The sequence below is a fragment of the Taudactylus pleione genome, unplaced genomic scaffold, assembly GCF_031769625.1.
Source record: "Taudactylus pleione unplaced genomic scaffold, aTauple2 ptg000886l, whole genome shotgun sequence".
Taxonomy (NCBI): Eukaryota; Metazoa; Chordata; class Amphibia; order Anura; family Myobatrachidae; genus Taudactylus; species Taudactylus pleione.
This window is the reverse complement of record NW_028285287.1, coordinates 1,659,061-1,680,000: the sequence shown is the minus strand read 5'-3', so window position 1 is coordinate 1,680,000 and position 20,940 is coordinate 1,659,061. Positions and strand designations below refer to the sequence as shown.

General features: G+C 41.5%; 1 protein-coding gene across 2 annotated transcripts in view; it reads left to right on the top strand.

Annotated features, from left to right (window-relative positions):
* Window positions 1-19,184, top strand: part of DHRS13 (dehydrogenase/reductase 13) — a 36,208-nt gene extending 17,024 nt beyond the window's left edge. For both annotated transcript variants that reach the window (XM_088459001.1, XM_088459000.1), the window contains exons 3-5: window positions 2,553-2,676; window positions 3,905-4,216; window positions 14,581-19,184. In XM_088459001.1, the coding sequence (XP_088315127.1) occupies window positions 2,553-2,676; window positions 3,905-4,216; window positions 14,581-14,843 (699 nt within the window). In that variant the 3' untranslated portion in view covers window positions 14,844-19,184. The remainder of the gene's footprint in view (window positions 1-2,552; window positions 2,677-3,904; window positions 4,217-14,580) is intronic.
* Window positions 19,185-20,940: the final 1,756 nt, after the last annotated feature.

The following is a 20,940-nucleotide window of genomic DNA, read 5'->3' as shown; positions in this document are numbered from 1 at the left end:
ATGGCTGCCAATTGAACTGGTTCCCTTGTATTTATTGATGATGTGACTGCTGACAAAAGCAGCAGAATGAATTCTGAAGTGTTTCGGGCAATATTATATGCTCATATTCAGTCAAATACTTCAGAACTCATTGAACGGCGCTTCACAGTGCAGATGGACAATGACCCAAAGCATACTGCATAAGCAACCAAGGAGTTTTTTAAGGCTAAAAAGTGGAATGTTATGCAATGGCCAAGTCAATCCCCTGACCTGAATCCAATTGAGCATGCATTTCACTTGATGAAGACAAAACTGAAGGGAAAATGCCCCAAGAATAAGCAGGAACTGAAGACATTTGCAGTAGAGGCCTGGCAGAGCATCACCAGGGATGAAACCCAGCGTCTGGTGATGTCTGTGCGTTCCAGACTTCAGGCTGTAATTGCCTGCAAAGGATTTGCAACAAAGTATTAAAAAGTGAAAGTTAGATTTAGGATTGTTTAGTTTGTCCCATTACTTTTGGCCCCTTAAAAAGTGGGAGGCATATATAGAAACTGTTGTAATTCCTACACCGTTCACCTGATTTGGATGTAATTACCCTCAAATTAAATCTGAAAGTCTGCAGTTAAATCACATCTTGTTTGTTTCATTTCAAAGCCATTGTGGTGGTGAATAGAGGCCAAAATATGAAAATTCTGTCAATGTCATAATATTTATGGACCTGACTGTATGTATGTATATATATATATATGTATGTATGTATGTATGTGTGTATATATATATATATATATATATATATATATATATATATATAAAATTTTGTAATCTGAGTGTTCTACTTTTTTTTTACTATGTACTATATGTTTTGTTATATTTCTCCTTTCTTTTCTACTTGCACCCTCACTGAGTAGGTGTTAATTAACACCACTCTGGTTACACCCTTTTTGTTTTTTGGTTATCTTCAAATAAGGACTTTATCCTGATTGTTTTAAAAAATGTGTTTTTATTTGGCAATCTTTATCTTTTAAAATATACCTATAAAAGTTAATAATTGATACTAGTGCCCCTAGAGTGCATTGCCCTCTCTGGGTGTTTTTTTCTATGCATTTTACTGAGTGACGCCAGGTTGATGAGGCTGCTCTCTGTAAGTACAGCCTGTTGTGTCCTCAATGTTAGTTTGGGTGTACAGTGAATACTCAAATACAATGAAGAAACACGAATCAAAAAACCTTCCCACTCATTTTGTTTTGAAGACGTCATCGAGGTAGCGAGGCTTTTGGTATTCATACAAACAATATATTGCATAAAGAGAACTCTTACTTGTAAGTGGCATAATGTGGACCACCTGAAAATACTCTGGGACTGATGCAAAGTTAGAGAAGTCACATTTTGTGTCTGACAGGCCATAACTGCGTGGTAAGAGGGCATTCGCACGTAATTGTTTATAGAAGGCGTTTTTGGGGGGCTTTTTGAACCTACTATAGGGCTGATGCAAGTGCCCACTGATCATAATAACGGCTATGACATCAAGCATATGAGTGGGGTGGTGCCAGACAGCTGTGTACAACTCTGGCGACAATCTTCATGTAGCCTACTGCAACTCTGAATCAACTCCTCTGTGTTTAGACTACAACAAAAGGGAGCGTAGTATGGCTTGCAGCAAAAATTAACATCTGTACTTCAATTAAATAGTAATAAGCATATTGCTGGAAGGTTGTGTCTATACTATCAATTCCAAAATGAATTAGGGTTTATGGAACTGGTGGGTTTTCAGCTAGTTCGCCTCTAAATGTAAAGAGCCAATCAGTGATGAAAGAAAACCAGCCTTATAACTGATTGCAAGATAGTCAAAAAATTAATGGCAGCGAGTTGACAATGATGATAATAAAAAAGAAAAAAAACCACGACAATTTCTAGGCAGTTTTTTTATGGGGGGGGGAGGGGGGATGAGCCAGTTAAGTGATTAAAAGAACACTTAACTGGTTTTTTTTTTTTCCAAAAAAAACTGCCTAGTAATTGTCGAGTTTTTTGTTTTAATCTTTACTCCATATTAAATTTTACTGGAATTTAATATGGGATGCATCCGTGTCAGCTAAAGCCCAGCTGGCTGTAATTGCATGGGAACCAGTTTAATGTTCATTCTAGAACCCTGCACCTGTCATAACCTGTGCAGTTTCTCTTTCCTGCCTGGGGTGTTGCTCTCTGCTCTGGTGCTTCTAGCACACTCAGCTGACACAACTAACTGCTGAGATACAGACCACAGTGTGCTAGAAGCACCACAGCAGAGAACGACACCCCAGGCAGGAAAGAGGAACTGTACGGGTTGTGAAAAGGTGCGGGGTGTTAGAATTAACACTAGGTTAAGGAGCAGGTTGGGGCAGACCATGACCTCCTATGCAAATACACTCACTCTTATAAAACTGTGCAAAGATCACAAGTTCCTTTTTTTATATGGGTGTGCGTAAGATGTTTGCATGCATTGTTCTCTTCTGTCATGCATCATATGCTAACATGCTGACTTCTGATTCAAAATACATGCTTTATAAATCTCCCCATTTATCTCTATTTCTCAACAGATATCTGGGAACAATCAGGTTCTTTTCATGAAGCTCAACCTGGCCTCTATTGACTCCATTAGATCATTTTGCAAAACATTCCTGAGTAGCGAGCCTCGGCTGGATATACTGATAAACAATGCAGGTGAGAGCACACACCTCTGGGTACAGCAGAACTTGTGTCTAATTGCTGGTACAGTAGAACGACTTTGTACTTGTGTATCATTTATTGACTTTTAAAAGTCTCCTTCCCCTTCACCATGAGAGTCCTCTTGGGAGCAACATGTCCGAGGTGCAGGGAAGGGGGAATTGTGTATAATGTTATCACAGTAAATTACCAGTATTTAGAATCCCTCGATAAATCAAGTGGACAGGTTCACCTTAAAAATAACATTTTGTGTACAATATTGTATTTTGCGTCATATATCACTTAGTGCATGTGTGAGGCAGCATTTTTATTCTGTTGTGCTTGAGTACTTTCATAAACAGCATTTTGTAAACATGTTACTTTATTCTCAAATGTAAGATGTTACTTTAATCAAATTATGAAGCAGTGATAGTGATTTGTGATTTCAGTGCTATTTTGGTACAATGGGCAGAAATGGTGTCTATGAGCAGGTGTAGAACAGAAAGGAGGATGGTGCCTTGTGATCAGTCCTCCTGCTCACAATCCTACTTCATGCAGACTCATTCATTGCTTAATCCCTTCGCTGTTGAGGGTTTTCTCACCCTTGTGCTGAGGCCATTTTCCAACGTTCTCGTCACATTCCAATATCAATATCACAGGTGTGTTTTTTTTTTTTCTCTTGTAATGCGACACCCACACAAATTTTCGCCACAAGATGGGGGAGGGGGGGGGTCAAGGCTTTAGATTCCTCCATCTGTTGATTTTGTACTAGTTTACTTGTTGTCTGGACTGGTGTGAATGAGTAGACTCCCCTCTGCATATGTGAGTGACCCCACTTACAGGTGTAATTATGGATGTGATAATACATGCCCTCCCACCCATATATGGAAAACATCTATTTTCCGTAGTGCATGGTAATATTGTCTGGTGATCACAAATGACCATAGACAATAGCTACTAGTGGGCCACATAAGTTGAAAGAGTGTTGCCGCTGTCATTAAGTGGGTGAGAGGGGCACATCGAGCAGCTGACTTCATGATCACTGTAAATTTGACAAATCTGGGCCAGTACTGCGAAAGTAGAGTGCGTCATTCAGTGCTGCTTTCTATCGTACATAGCCGTGCCCAGTAAACAAAATATGGTATAAAGAACCATTGTCTTTGTGTATCTCACCAGTATTCAAATAGCAGATTATCCCCAAAAAGTTAGTGATCATTCATGGTCTTGATTATCTTCTTTCTTCAAGGCATTGAAGGTAAAGGGAGGACTGAAGATGGTTTCAATTTGGTTTTTGGAGTCAATCATCTAGGACATTTCCTACTGACTCATTTGCTTTTGGATCGTCTGAAGCAGTGCAGCCCCAGCCGCATTGTCATTCTCTCATCTCTTGCCCATAGAAGGGGAACGATTGATTTCAAGAACCTAAATCCACCAGGTGAAACATGGAAAGAGATGGTCCAGCAATATTCTAACAGCAAACTTGCCAATATTCTGTTTGCCCGGGAGCTGGCCAACCGACTACAGGGCACTGGCGTGACTTGCTATTCCGTCCATCCAGGTAAGCCCCCCACTCCCAGTGTTGTGTTGTAGAAAATTTTGAGAAAAACGCTCGTAGTTATTTAAAAAAAACACAAAAGTGGGGTATACCTTAATGGCCATATGTGACTTCTTTTAGTCATTATTATAAGTAAACACACACACTCTGAGGTCAATTCTATTAAGTGCAAGTTTGCAAAAGCGAGTTTGCATCTTGAAACTTCCATACATCGCGTACTAGTAAGATCCAATTTGGAATGCCAGAACTCAGGACGGAGTTGTGCAATTTTTTTTTACAAAAAGTGATATGGGAGAAGTGCATGAAAACCTTCTGGACCCCAATAACATTACAACTGAGATAGCAGGAACACATAGAAGGCTGTTAGTGGCCGTAAGGTAAGTACTGGAGGTTCTTAAAAGGTATCAAATGGCTTGTTTTTGCACTTTTTATTAATGGTGGAAAAATGATAGCAAGCAAGTGTTTTCAGCAAATTATAGTCTCTCCAGAAATTTGAGGTAAAGAAAAATGTCTGCAGAGTAAGTTTTTAGTGTTTTTTTTTTTTTTCTACAAGTTTATAAAAATTTAGAATAAACACTTTTACCTATAATCTGCATGTTCAAAAACCCTCTTCAATCAATACAACAGCTCTACATACCTGTCCCACATCATTTAAACCTCCTCATCCCTGTCCCACATCACTTACACCTCCACATGCCTGTCCCACATCACTTACACCTCCACATGCCTGTCCCATATCATTTACACCTCCACATGCCTGTCCCACATCATTTACACCTCCACATGCCTGTCCCACATCATTTACACCTCCACGTGCCTGTCCCACATCATTTACACCTCCACGTGCCTGTCCCACATCATTTACACCTCCACGTATCTTTCCAATATATGAGGGTGGTTCAATAGGTAAGGTGAAAAGACCACTGTGTGTGTGTAATGTTCTCTATTACCTGTCCCATATCACTTCACTTACACCTCCACATGCCTGTCCCACGTCACTTACACCTCCACATGCCTGTCCCACGTCACTTACACCTCCACATATCTGTCCCACATCATTTACACCTCCACATATCTGTCCCACATCATTTACACCTCCACATACCTGTCCCACATCATTTACACCTCCACATACCTGTCCCACATCATTTACACCTCCACATACCTGTCCTACATCATTTACACCTCCACATATCTGTCCCACATCATTTACACCTCCACATATCTGTCCCACATCATTTACACCTCCACATACCTGTCCTACATCATGTACACCTCCACATACCTGTCCTACATCATTCACACCTCCACATACCTGTCCTACATCATTTACACCTCCACATGCCTGTCCTACATCATGTACACCTCCACATGCCTGTCCTACATCATGTACACCTCCACATACCTGTCCTACATCATTTGGACCTCCACATACCTGTCTCACATCATTTACACCTCCACATACCTGTCCTACATCATGTACACCTCCACATACCTGTCCTACATCATTCACACCTCCACATACCTGTCCTACATCATTTACACCTCCACATGCCTGTCCTACATCATGTACACCTCCACATACCTGTCCTACATCATTCACACCTCCACATACCTGTCCTACATCATGTACACCTCCACATATCTGTCCTACATCATTCACACCTCCACATACCTGTCCTACATCATTTGGACCTCCACATACCTGTCTCACATCATTTACACCTCCACATGCCTGTCCCACATCACTTACACCTCCACATGCCAGTCCCACATAATTTACACCTCCACGTGTCTGCCCCACATCATTTACACCTCCATATACTGTAAATCCCTCCAAGTTCATGATTATTCATTGGGATGGGTTAACCAGAGGTTTTGCACTGTGTACGGACTTTTTTTTACCTTAAAATTAGATTTTCCCTACCATTTCACCTGCTCTGGGAGGTGCTTACAAAGAAAACGCAAATTTCCTCTGTAAAATGAATGAGTTTGGAATTGGATTGCACATGCAGTTCACGATGTGAGTTCACTGTGAGAATGGCTCGCAGGACCCACCTCGCTCCAACCTGCAGAACTGCATTAATAAAAATATATAGCACTGTGTAATGGTCCTACTTAAAAAATTATATTCTTACTTTGACTGCATCATTTTATGAAAGCACAACTCAGTCACTATGAAGAAGCCACCATTACAGGCAATTCATTTCCAAGCAACGTGCTGCAAATATCACCACAGGGTTCTGCTTCTGCCTATTACAGTAGCTTAACATCACTCATTTTCCTGCACATCTCCGTGAGGTGCAAGAAAAAACTATTGATGTTGCCGATCACAATGTGCCATTTTGGTAGGCACATCGCGGGCGTCTCTGCTAATTGTATCGCCCACTTAAACGTCCCAGAAATATGGCCTAATTGCCTGTTTTGTTTGAGCAAACTTCCTACAATTGGAATTTTTGTTGGTCCTCCTATTACTTGGTCAGTTTGATTGAATTGAGCATTGGATTATCTGCGTTCTAAGTAACCCTTGTTACTGATATTTAGTTCATACCCTTTACATGACTTAATAAAAAAAAATTAAGAGAAGCAACAGTCAAAATGTTGTTTTACTGATTTAATTACATGAAAGTGTATTATATTTTTAGATTGTATACAGATAGAGCACAATTATACTGGTCATTCATCATCTCATAATGAGAATGTTATCTCCTACACTAACCCCTCTCACCCAATTGCAAAATAATTTTAGTACGAAGCAGTTGTAGGTGATTGACACACGTCTCGATCACGATGCTCCATCTGTATTTCACTGATCCTTTCTATAAAGAGCCTAGAAAGATAACTGTTTTGACTAACAAACAATATAAGAAATTGTATAGATGATGGGCGTCACAGATTGTGGTAGTTTCCACCAGCCAAGATGAAATGCTGTGATCTGTATTCACAATTACCAGAATTGCTCAAATGATATACTGATCACACATGCACAATAAAATGCATTGCATAAAACTCATCGCATATAAATGAATAATAATACTTTCAGCAATAAAAAAGTTTTTACAAAAAACATATAGGCATATAGTTATCTGCAATATCGATATTTAAACGTATATCGATATGCAGATAACTGTATACCTATATGCTTTCATAGCATTTTATATTGGCTGGTGGAAACTACTACTATTAAAATAAAAGTTAGTACTGACAAACTTGGCGCCTATCATCTATACATTTTCTGATTCACATTAAAAAGGGGGGGGGGGGTACCCCTTGCTCGTGAAAAAAAAGGCAGCAGAGTTAGTCCCACATAAGCAGCGGAGTCTGATTAGTTTCCCTTCATAAAATAAACTTTTACTTGAAGTAAAATTGAGTAATTTATCAAAGACTGCAGTGCCGGGTGGTGATTTGCCGGACCGGGCAATTCAATATATTTTATATATATATATATATAATTTTTTTATAATAATATTACATTTTATTTATAGAGAGCCACAAGTGGTCCGCAGCGCCGTACATACAGTAAAGGGTACACAGAACATTACATTACAATACAGTAACCAAAATATAAACAGAACACAAGTAACAATTAGCAACACAATTCTCCATACACAATACAGCTCTGAAGGTGAAGGCTGTCATAGAAGTGCTAGAAAAGAAGGCTGTGAGACAGTGGGGAGGAGGACCCTGCTCCTAGGAGCTTACAACCTAGGGGAGACGGGAGACAGACAGATGACATGAGGCATGAGTGTGTAGAGGGGGATCTGAGTGCAGGAAGTAAGCGAGGTAGAGATGGTTGAGGTGGGAGGGACAGAGACCTGGTAACATGGTTATGTGGTGGGAGGGTATGCTTTGATGAACAGGTGGGTTTTCAGTGCACGTTTAAAGCTCTGCAAGGACAGGGAGAGCCTGATCGAGCGAGGGAGCTCATTCCAGTGTAGGGGGGCTGCGCTGGCAAAATCTTGGATACAAGCATGAGATGAAGTAATCAGGGTGGAGGGAGAGGTAAGTCATTGGCAGACCGGAGTGGGCGGGAGGGAGTATTTAAGGAGATGAGGTTGGAGATGTAGGGAGCAGTGGAGTTAGAGAGGGCCTTGTATGTGAAGGTGAGGAGTTTGAAGAGGATTCTGTAGGGGAATGGGAGCCAGTGCAGGTTTTGGCAAAGGGGAGCAGCAGAAGTGGAACGGCGGGAGAGGAAGATAAGTCTAGCTGCAGCAAGACAAGATGGCAATGTGGGAGGCCAGTAAAGAGAAGGTTGCAGTAGTCAAGCCGAGAAATGATTAATGAATAATACGTTTGGTAGCATTCTGGGAGAGGAAAGGCCTAATGCGAGCGATGTTGCGTAGCTGGAACTGACAGGATTGAGCCAGAGATTGAATGTGGGGTGTGAAGGAGAGGGTGGAGTCAAGGGTGACATCCAAACAGCGAAGTTGGGGGACAGGGGGAGATGATGGTGTTGTCAACAGTGATAGTGATATTGGTTGGAGTGGAGACTTTATTAAGGGGAAAAATAATGAGTTCGGTTTTGTCCATGTTGAGCTTCAGAGAGCGCTCTGATATCCAGGAAGAGATGGCGGATAGGCAACTGGATACCTGAGAAAGGACAGAAGGGGAGAGTTCAGGAGAGGAGAGGTATAGTTGCATGTCATCGGCATAGAGGTGGAATTGGAGGCCGTTGGAGCTGATGAGTTCTCTTAGTGTAGAGGTGTACAGGGAGAAGAGCAGTGGCCCAGGACAGAACCCTGCGGGACACCAACGGGGAGGGAGGAAGGGGGGGGTGGAGCCAGAGGCAGACACAGGGAAGGAGCGGTTGGTGAGGTAAGAAGTGAACCAGGCATGGACGATGTTAGAGATGCCAGAGGTCTGATGGGTGCGGACGAGGAGAGTGTGATCCACGATGTCGAAGGCTGCAGAGGGGTCCAGTCGGATGAGCGGAGAGAAGTGGCCCTTGGATTTGGCTGCAAGCAGGTCATTGGTGACTTTGGCCAGGGCAGTTTCAGTGGAGTGAAGTGGGCGAAAGACAGATTGAAGAGGATCAAAGATGGAGTTGTCAGAGAGATAGCTGGGGATGCGGCTGTAGACAAGCCGTTCAAGTAGTTTGGAGGCAAAAGGGAGGTTGAGGTTGGGTTTTTTAAGAATAGTTGTGACAAGAGTATGTTTGAATGATGAGGGAAAGATGCCGGTGGAGAGAGATAAGTTGAAAAGGTGAGCAAGGTAGGAGTAGGCAGTGGGAAGAGAGGGAACGTAGAAGGCGAGAAGGGAGGGGGGCAGGTGGAGGGGAGAGAGGACAAGATGAGGGAGTGGACCCCGTCGCCAGTGGTGGGGCTGAAGGAGCACAAGGTGGGGTGACCGGGAGGTATGGATGGTGGGGGATATATATATATATCTAATGGGGTCTGTCTAAGGGAAATGGTCTGCTCCCAGTCGGGGTTTGCCCAAGGCCACTGACATTGCATTAATTTCAATAGTATGTCCCGAGCAGTGTGCGTCGAACAGCAGTGGAGCAATGTAACTCCTCTTCCACCGATTCCTTGCCACTGTGAAAGCGTGCAAACCAATCGTACACACATTCTCTACTCACAGCATACTGCCCGTACACTTTCACCAACATTTTGTGCGTCTACGTCGCCGATTTACCCAATTTGAAGCAGAACTTGTTGTGTTGTTACTCCATTGCTGTTCGACGCACACTGCTCGGGACACTCTGTTGAAATTAATGCAAGGCAGTGCGGTGGCGGCCTCGGGCAAACGCCGACTGGGGGCAGGTCCAGACATATCGTGCATGTCAGCACGCATGAGCGACCTTGTTGCAAGCGTTGCATACAGATATATCAGACCATTCACCAAACTTTTTAGGCAGACTGTGTGTGTGTGTGTGTGTGTATATATATATATATATATATATATATATATATATATTATTTTCCAATTGGTCCACACTCATGTCTTAAATTAATTTGCTGGGGTAGATACCCTAAAGGAGGTCTTATCACCCTTACATATAAAAATTTCAAAATTAAAGCCTGTTGGACATAAGACCATATACTATCCTAAATTTAATGAAAAAACATAAAGCATAGAACTACTACTAAATCTTCTTACTCCCTTGCTGAGCATTGAATTACAGCTGCTGCTGTTCAATCCCGCTAGAGTGCATCTGTAGATCAGCCGCATCCGTGTCACCAGGACTTCACTACCTGTGTTTGAAAAGCATGATCCACCTCATGTTACTATAGCAACCACCGACGTTTCCTGTCAATGGAACGCATGGCTAGACAGACTGCCGATCAGCTGCCTCATGCCCTCCTTTGTACCTGACAGGAATCGCACGGTGTGACACAAATACTAATGTAATGTTCAATTATCATAGAACTAGTTATCAAAACATTAGAAGAATTGTTAAATAATTTCTTACATGAGAGCTCAATATTCTCCCTGTAACAATGCATTCCTTATAGGCACTCACTCTAGACAAACTTCCAATACTGTTTAACCATTTAATCACTTTCGGAATATAGTAGATTAATTAAGTTATAGGTTGTACAGTATCAGAACGCATGAAACTGAAAAAAAATATATATACACATGAAAAATAAGTAAGCAGAAATAATAAAAATTAGTGAAAAAAATTGTAACCTAAAAAAAGTATTAAAAAAAAAAAGAACAAAGAGAAGAGGATAAGGTGATAAAATAAAAAAATAAAACATTTTTATGTCTAAATTCAGTCATGTAAGATCATAAAATGTATTGCTTCATTTAGACCATGAGGCCAAATCATGTCCAATTTATGAATCCACAGGGCTTCTCTTTTAACTTGCATCCTAGCCCAGTCCCCTCCTCTCCGAGCTGGGGGTACCCAATTGATTATCATGCACTTAAGGGATGCTAGTGGGTTATGAGCTTCATAAAAAGTCTGGCAACTGGTTTATCTGAGCTGCCACTTTGAGGGTACTACGAATTGGAGACCTGTGATTCACCATTCGCTCACGAAATGGACGAATCGTCTTGCCAACGTAGACTTTAAAACGTGGGCACGTCAGAATATAAATTACGTGATCTGAAGTGCAGCCCAATAATATCTGCCCGCAATTAGCTATTTTCACCAGTGGCACAATCTGTGGATACTTTTTTTTACAAAAGTCAGTCACACACATAGGGAGCTATTTGAGGGACACAATCTATAACAGATCAATGTCTTACCACCACTTGAATGGAGGATCTTCATAACCATGGACGTATGGTCCTTATTCACTAATACCGTACATCGAGGATATTTCTGCTATCAAAATAGCTCTAATTAAACTCCATGATGGTCTGGCACCAGTTGAGTTCCTTATAAACCTATTGGAATTATCCCTGACGTGTAACTACTTCCGATACCGTGAGAAGTACTATCTCCAAACAGCCAGCACTGTGATGGGCAGTAATATCGCCCCGTCGTACGCTAATTTGTACATGGACGCATACGGAAACACCTACATTTTGCCACTGTTTGGAGATAGTATTGCATTTTATCGTCCATTGATTTGTTTCTAGTATGGTGTGGTAGCTCTTTTGAGTATGATACAATTTATTAACCAACTTGATTCGCCTATTAGCTTTACTATGCAATTTAGCTATTAATAGATTAGATTTTTGGGGGGACATTACCATCTACACAACTAGCTCCAGGTATGGTTATAGGTGGTACAGATAACCAACGGACCACAACACGCTTTTACTTTTTGGGGGGAGTCATCACCCTGATTCTTTAAAACGCAGTTTACCTGTGTCACAATTTTTGAGAGTTTTTCTATACAACTCAGACCCAGTGACTGTATTATCTCAAATTGAAGATATGAAAATGAGATTTATTCAGAGAGGATACAGCGATGATGTTATGGAGAATTCTAGGAAGATTACCAAGAATCCTTTTGTAATTACCACCACATTTGACACAGCTGGCACAATTATCCGTAATTCGGTTAAGAAACATTGGCATCTAGTCGCGTTCGACCCTATCTTCAGTGGATGTCTGCCCGATAAACCACTGATCAGCTTTAGACGTGGCCGAAAACTAATTGACTTATTGATGCGTCCAGACCAAGTCTCTACAGTGGACAACTGGACATGGTTGCCCAGTCAAAAGCCTGGCTGTTTTCGGTGTGTCAATTGCACCACCTGCAGAAGTATGTCTGCAGGAGAAGCATTCCATCATCCCCACACGGGGCGGAGGATTGGGATCCAATATTGTGTGACCTACACTTCAGATCACATCATTTATATTCTGACTTGCCCATGTTCTAAAGTCTACATTGGCAACACGATTCGTCTGTTTCATGAGGGAATGGCAAATGACAGGTCTTCAATTCGCAGTGCCCTCACAAGTGGGTGCATAATGCTCTGCTCCTGGACTTCCCACCTAATGTATGATTTCAGTCACCTTTTGTTGAACTCTGTGTTGCAATAGGGCATAAAAGGGCTCCAGTGGGGAATGCAGTAATAGGGGCCCATGCTTAAGGAGTGTGGCCAGCCACCAGAGGGGGTGTGACCAGCCACCACATTTACTTGGCTAACCATTAGGCAAATATTGGTGTCGTTTCTAGAAAAGCAATCCAAGAACTGATGTTTATCATTGGTCCTGCTCCATAGGGTAACTGACCCACTAATACAGTAACAATGTAAAATTCAGTGCACAGCCTGGATGGAGTTAATGAAATACATTTTTTCTCTGGTATTAATAAATGAAATAATGCTCCCAAATGTAAAAAAAATAGTAGTGCCCCTTCTATGATGTAATCCAATAGTAATGTTTCCACCATAAATAAATATTGCCCCCATAGTCTTATATATAAAATACATTGGTTTGTTTGTCTGGTTATGCGTTCGGACACCCCAGCGCTGATTTATATTAAACCAACATGAGGTGACCCAGTTGGATCCTGGCCAGGTTTTAGGGGGGTTAGAGTCCCGGTCAGGCCTCCCATTGGTGTACACTGGACAGAACTTTGACCCGGGGAGCCTGTTCTTAGACGTCCACTGGATGGATTTGGACAAAAACTTCAGTGTGGTAACATTGGATCCCAGAAGACATACTAAGGGGTTGAGGTCCTGGTCAGACCTCACGGCAGAGTGTGCCAGTCAGAACTTTTACCCAGGGAGTCTTCCACTGGATGGATTTGGACGGCATCACATAATAAAACTTAATAACTTGAAGATTTAAACCCGGGCAATGTCGGTCTCTTCAGCTAGTATATAAACACATGTTACCTCCATAATAACACATACTTAAAATGTTCTTTGTTTCTTGATACACCAGGGTTCCAGTCAATAGATCTACACTGAAAAGGTTGATACTGTCTAGATAGACCCCAAATGGTAGACAGGGACAAAAGGCCGACACACAAGGTCGACATGAATGAAGATAGACAGGTATAAAAGGTCAACAGGGTCAAAAGGTTGACACACAAATGATCAACACAATTTTTTTTAGGTGGGGGGGTTTGTTAGGGTTAGACACTTACTGGAGGGTTAGTCACTAGGAGGGAAGGTTAGGGTTAGGCACTTACACCGACGGTTAGAGTTAAGCACCAGGAGGGAGGGATATGGTAAGGCACCAAGGGGTGGTTTAGGGTGTAGATTAGAGTTGGAAAACAAAAAAAAAGTGTTTATCATTTTTGTATCAACAATATTTATGTCGTCATTTTGACCGTGTACCTATATTTATACATGTTGACCTTTTGTCCCTGTCGACCTATTGGTTGTCTACCATTTGGGGTCTAGCTAGACATTGTCTATCTTTTTAATGTAGATTTTATACCAAACCCGATCCACCATAGCCCCTATGGTCCAAACGGATGAGGAGCACACAATGCAAGATGAGCTAAGCTCCAGTGAACATATGTATTTAAAAGCTTTATAGCCAATCGGTGGTGGCCTCTCAAACCGCTTAGCCAATCACAGGTTCATGCTTAGAAGGTACTTAACGTGCTTTTGAAAGAAAAATCTATGTGGGATTGCATACCCTGTAAAGTCTTATGGTACATTCAGCCTACTATTGTTAATACACAAATGTGTCCCAACACACTGGTTGCTGGTACATCTGATAGTTAGTCTGTTAGTTTTGCAGGGGAAACCGTAGTACAGGGGTATTCAACATGTGGGCCTCCAGCTGCTGGGAAACTACACATCCCAGCATCCCCTGGTCACAGATTTAGCAGACCCTAATAGCAAAACTGCGGCAGGGCATGCTACTATATGTAGTTCCACTGCAAGTAAAGGGCCGCATGTTGATTACTCCTGTTGTAGTAGATTCAAGGAAACTCAACAGGAAAAATAATTTTGTATGTTATATGCGCATTAACCTTGAATCTCTTTCCTTCTCTTAACAGGGGTGGTGCTCACTAACCTAGCACGCAACTTTCCTTACTGGTTTCAGCTACTGATTTACCCATTTGCTTGGCTCCTGCTCCTGCCACCTAAGGATGGAGCACAGACTTCTATTTACTGTGCAGTACAAGAAGGAATTGAAATGTACAGCGGCCGCTACTTTGCCGACTGCCAGGTTCAGCAGGTCCAGCCCCATGCTCGGGACGATGCAGTGGCCAAGAAGCTATGGGAAGTTAGTGAGGATCTCCTGGGACTGACCAAATGAATCTTTCCACATATCCTATTACCTCAGGGTGCACCAAAAGTTATCCTAACTAGGAGTATCCACCAATGTACATGTAGTTTGGAGACACCTCTTACTTACATGAAAACAAGAAACTATGCAGTTCAATGGGAGCAAGTTTTACTGATATAATTAGTGTTGGTAGGTTTAATGATATTTTCCAGTATTATCACTCAGCTAGGATGAAGACGAACAGTGCGTCCGTCATTCAGTTTAGCGTCAAAGTACAGAGCTTTTTTATTGCTGTGCAAATCACAATCATTGCTAAATTCACTTTAATCATAAACTTTCATTAGCAGCAATCAAATTACATCCAGCCGCAAGTTACATCCGCGCATTAGACTCAGAGCTGCAGTACACAAGCCTATACTCAGTGACTTATTTCATGATGTCCCCAGCTTCCCAGCCTTTCCCTCCGTCATGTCGCTGGCTTATAATGAATTAAGAGGCTGCATACTCATAGATATTGGCTCAGAACACAAAATTGTGCAAAGGGCCTGTTAAGTGCATCTGACAGCCAAAGACTCCACAAGAACTTACAGTAGATTTATTTCCTTTCTATTTTTTTTTTTAAGTTTACCTTAAGTCTATACATTCCTTTATAATAATCCCAATAAGTGGAACCTGGTTTTACCAGCTACATGAAACTGCTCCCTCACGGTATAAATTGCTGTTCTATCTGTTATTGTCCTATTTCCATGTTCTGTTTAGTTAACATGACTTGTTTCTGACCAAAAAACATTGCAATTTAATATTACTTTTGGCAGCAAAGTTTAGCTCCAATTCTCAAGGATCACACAGATAAAATATATATCCCTCAACTTGGAAATATTCACCTGGTACCACAAACTATGTAATAATATGGTTTAGGCATTTGGCTCCTGATTAAATTAAAGATTTTTTAAATTCACACTGTGATATGCCCTGAAAGCAGCCTGCCATACTGTAATTAATCTTATAGAGCACACGGCATGAATGCAAGTACACGTGACCTGTGCATCAACCAAAAAGGTTACTGATTGCAGGGTGCTTGGCAAACCAAAGGAAAAGGCTGGGCTTCCCATACTTATCTTAAACATAATGGCCGGAATGTCCTTAGCATTAAAACAAGACCAACATGAAAGTTCTACCACAATTCAATGCAAAGTTATGATTTGTTTTAGTTGACCTTACAAGCATAAATGTAAAATTTTTTGTCATCCTGTAGCATGAACACCGTGTATCACTGAGGACTTTAATTTTACATATACATGTTACTTTATGCCGTCTACCATCCTACCAAATTTCACGAAAATATGAGCTGGGTTGAAAAGTTACTTTTTTTGTGATGATTTGGCATGGAATGACCTAGACCTGTAGTTTTACAGCAGAAAAAAAAAAGAAAATTGCAGGTGCACACTCTAAGCACTAAGAATTTATCAAAATATTTATAATAAACTCCAACAATTAACATGTTTTTTTAAGTAAGGTTCTTAGTAAGGAGGCCAGTCTCGGGATTGGCGTGATCCCGGCCTAAAATTGGTGGGATTTCAATCCCAGTATTGAAGTTTTCAATTTCGGGACTAGTCATTGCATGCACTTTTTAGTTTTTTTTCTATGCCAGACAGCACTGAGCACCTGCAGCACTCGCTCATACACTGCCCCGGCCCATTTAAATGTGTGTACTGAAATGTAAAGGACCCATACCAATCAAATGGCATAGCAAACCAAATAATGACATTGATCACACATGAATTGCTTTAAGGGCCCCATACATCAGGCGGCCGATTTGCTATTCCGACCCGGGCCGCCGGTCAGAAACGCCGATCGGCGGCCAGCTATGATCTCAGTCTGGGAAATTATTCATGTTCCAAATCCCAGATTGCCGACCCTGATCATATTTTGGTTGCGATTGGCAAATAAGGGAAATCCAACATGTTGGATTCCACGGATGCCCTGACCCCTGCGTCTGGGGATCTGGGAATTGTGACAGTACATCGCTGACGTATAGGGGATCTTTACTTTTACATCTGGTCGATCATACTAATGACCAGACTTGATTAGCTTGGACACCCTGATTTCCTGGGTGTGTGCAGTGAATTCATGTATTTGTCCAAAGTCTATTCTATACATTACATGTTTTTTTTAAATATATTTGTAACTTAGGAAATAGAGTAAAGATAAAATTTAATAATTGGACATTTAAATGGACACCATCATGGGTCGTCTTATTTTATACCTTTTTTAAAACATGAATATTTAAGAGTAGTATACTAAATGAAGTAGACTGGCCTGTGATTTAGGTTGCATGGGAGTCTATAAGAGTTCAGCACTTCAATGGTATAATTTGGAGTTGCAATTTCTACAAAACCCACAGTAACATCACTGGGGATTATCACGTAGATATGTAGGGGGATATCCAATTAGCGCTGATATATTTTTGGGGGCTAAAAACAGGGATTTTTCGCTGATAATCCCAATTTTTTCACTTGTTTTTTTCCCGGTATCCTGTTTGGCAGTACAAATAGGATATTTTGGGCGAAAACCTAGGTCTTATCATGGATTCTATGTGTTTTCACCATCACAGCGAAAACACAGCACTTTCCGGGGATAAAAAAGCCCTGATAAGTGCTGCCGTTGCCCTGGACTTTGGGGCTAATTTGATAACCTCGGGGGATCCATTAGCACCCGAACAATACCTCCTTGAAGAAGACACTTGTGCTAAAACGCGTTGGAGACCCCCAGACACCTACCCATCTTGAACCCACCTGCATCTACATCCGCCCCAATCCGGGCACCTGAACGGCAGCAGCGGCACTTAACCGGACGCTGGTCCCCACTCCCACCAGCCTCTGCCAAACGACAGCGCTGCACGCGCTCATCACACCACCACACGCAGCACAGGTTTCACCTGCACTGCATCCACGGACGTGAGCCACTGAAACCGTGCACATCCCCCACCGCGGCATCATACTGGACTTTGAGAAGAACTGATCCCACACAAGCGGACCTGGGAACCTACCGGTAGGTCAGCACCCATTCTCCTCACCAGTGCGGGACGCCGCAAAGTGGGAGCACCCCTGATCACCTCCAACAGGGCATTCCAGTTCAGAAGTCTGTCGACCATAGGTCTAGCAGGGAAGCATGCAGACCGCATGTCAAGGAGCCCCCTGAAAGGGTTGACCCTACTCCCCACACTGTGGATACGCCCTGTCACCCCAAATCACCAACAACTGGGCAGTGTGTGCTGCCACGAACTATCTAAGAGACATTTATCTTCCAGGAGCACTGTGCCTCCTACTGAGCAACTACCACCCTCTATGTGCACACACAGATACAAATAAACGTATTTGTTTCTTCCACTATCCATCCAGCCTCCAGTATTTCTGCTCTACCACAACACATCCACCACAACACACAGCCATCTGCTCCCCCCATTTTTTTCCCTCCTCCCTCTCCCCACCAATACACACACACAACCAAGGAGCGCACGTACCCTCCAATCTTACCATATCTATCCAATAGTAGGATCAGGTACCCCTACTGTACGTTGCAGCACCATCCACACCTGGACTCTCTCTCTCTCCCCTCCTCTCTCCTTTTTCTGTCTTCACACCTTCCCCCCCTCCATCATCCAACCCCCTATATCCCACAACACCAGCACCACCCCGAAGCGCATCCCAAACCCAGTATTACCAGCACCCGAACAATGTTCGGGGCTAATTGGATACCGCCAGTACTCTGAAAACACTCAGGGAAACTCTGATGTATATTTATTCATGGTACCCCCTCCCCCCAGCTTTATTTTTACATATTAAGAGAAAGTTTTCTAGAAAAAGAATATATAACTTTAAATGTGTAAAAACAAACATACAAAAAAAAATACAGAACATGTTTAAAAATATCCACGTCTACTAGGACTTGCACTAAATTTTTATAATGTATACTTTGTATCTAAATGCCTTTACAGAGTCCCTTTATACATAATTCTGCTGTTGGATTATTTGAAAATAATTAGTCTGCCTTGTAGGTGTTTTTTTTTTTTCCTGAGTTGTCTAGATAATTTTAACCCTATATTTCATGGAAAAAGAACTATTTAGAATAATCTTGTTCCATAATCACAATATATAAATACATTAGCAGTAATCTATACAAAGTACCTCACTAAACCGTTACAAATAATTGGTGTTGTAAATCTATTTATCTACATTTTTGCAATTAAACTATAAATTAATTCCAATGTCTTGAGAAATTTAATTCTGGTTTAGTAAATTAACAATGTGTGAAGACTTGTAATCTTGTTTTACCAATCAAGTCAATAATAAAAACCTTCATGGCAAATGAGGAGTACTGTTAGTATTGTTTATTCAAATTACAGTGACTTCAAATGGTTATAATAAAAAAAAAAAATTATTTTTATTGCATAACTTGTTTTAGTTTATCATCCATTTACTATCAGTTCCTCAATTTCCTGGTTCCGTGCCAAAATTTCACGCCTGGAGCACCCTGCCTTCGACCTACTCATACTTGCAGTTGCTGAATGACAAGTTTAATTGGCTGGAAAATGCAGCATTTGGAAAAACTAAAGTCTCATGATAAATACGGACTATTTTATATTTTGCTTTTAGAATGTTGTTTTTCTTTTCTTCTGTATTTTCATAGTAAACTATTTTTTCCCCTCCCAAATAACACATCTTGATCTTTTATCTAGAAAAGTGTACATATTTTGTCTACAAGTGTAATATTGAGGGAGACTAAAGCTTCTAATTTAATCTAAAAAAGGTAATTGCATAAAAGGTCTGATATGAGTGCTTGGAATACATATGCGCAATTGTAAGAATAAAAAAAAAATAGAAATGGCTGATAACAGCAGATTGTCCCGATGGATTACTTTCCTGCAGGCTATATTAAGGATCAGAAGCTGGAACTGCTAACTTGGTAAAAAGTAAAGGAATTCCAATTCCCAAATTATGGATAAAGAAATATACAACCACTTTATTCCTTGAGGGAAAGGATTTACTAAACATTTGGTTTTTAAAGCTGCCAATGATCAACCGTTTTAACCGATGATTTTTAAATGCCATTATTACAAAACAAGACCAATTTAGCATTAATTACTATTGCTGTTTGAAAAACATAATTGAAAGCCGTCGATCATCAGCAACTTTGAAAATCCCGACATTTCAAAAATCTGCCCCAAAATGTTTTTGGAAATCCTCTTGCAATCTATTATATTTGACAGTATATGCGACCTTTACATTATGCACTATAAAGTGTTACTTACTGTATATGCATTAAAAAAGGAGATCAACTAAAATTCCACTTCTACTTGTAGCAAAGTATAGGTCCTATCACAGAGAACCTCTGTGATTTGGGAGAAGCTCATTAATATTAGTACCTGCACTCGCTCTAGTATTTTAATTCCATTTGTGCTACTGTACGTCCTATATTTTTTTTCTGTATTAGATAGAGGGGTATACACATGCACACAAAGGCCAGTAACCAAATAGCCGCCATGGCATTATCAGGGTCCCTCGGTTATCGCAAGATAACCACTAGTTTCGGTTTAGCTTTATCGTAGCTATTCAGTTGCTCACAAGCTTCTGGGTTCTACCCATGTACTGACCAATTGCGCGGTGGTTTATTGCTTTCCTGTCATTCGATCGATAATTTAAGGTGCTACCTAGATCAGGGATGGGGATCCACGGGCCGTATACGCCGTGTGCGATCATTTTTTTTTATCAGGCCCGCCCGCTCCTACCAGCAGCCGCACGCTGCACACATGCAGGACCCAGCCCTGTGTAAATGCTGCAGTCTTGCCTGGAGAAGCTGAGCAGAGCAACACTGGGGGTGGGGGCGAAGCCCAGCTGCCTGATGACTCCTCGGATATCTAAGCCAGTGATCTGAGAAGTCTAAAGTGAGCTGAGCGGTCTGCTTCAGTCTCCTCTGATCACTAGCTGAGAGAGCCGATGAGTCATCAGGAAGCTCCGCCCCCACACCAGTCAGTGCGGTGTCCAGCTTCTCCAGTGTCCCTGGCAGCCAGCGTCAGACATGAAGACTAAGGGGTCTATTTACTAAGCAGTGTTAGGAGACAGAGTAA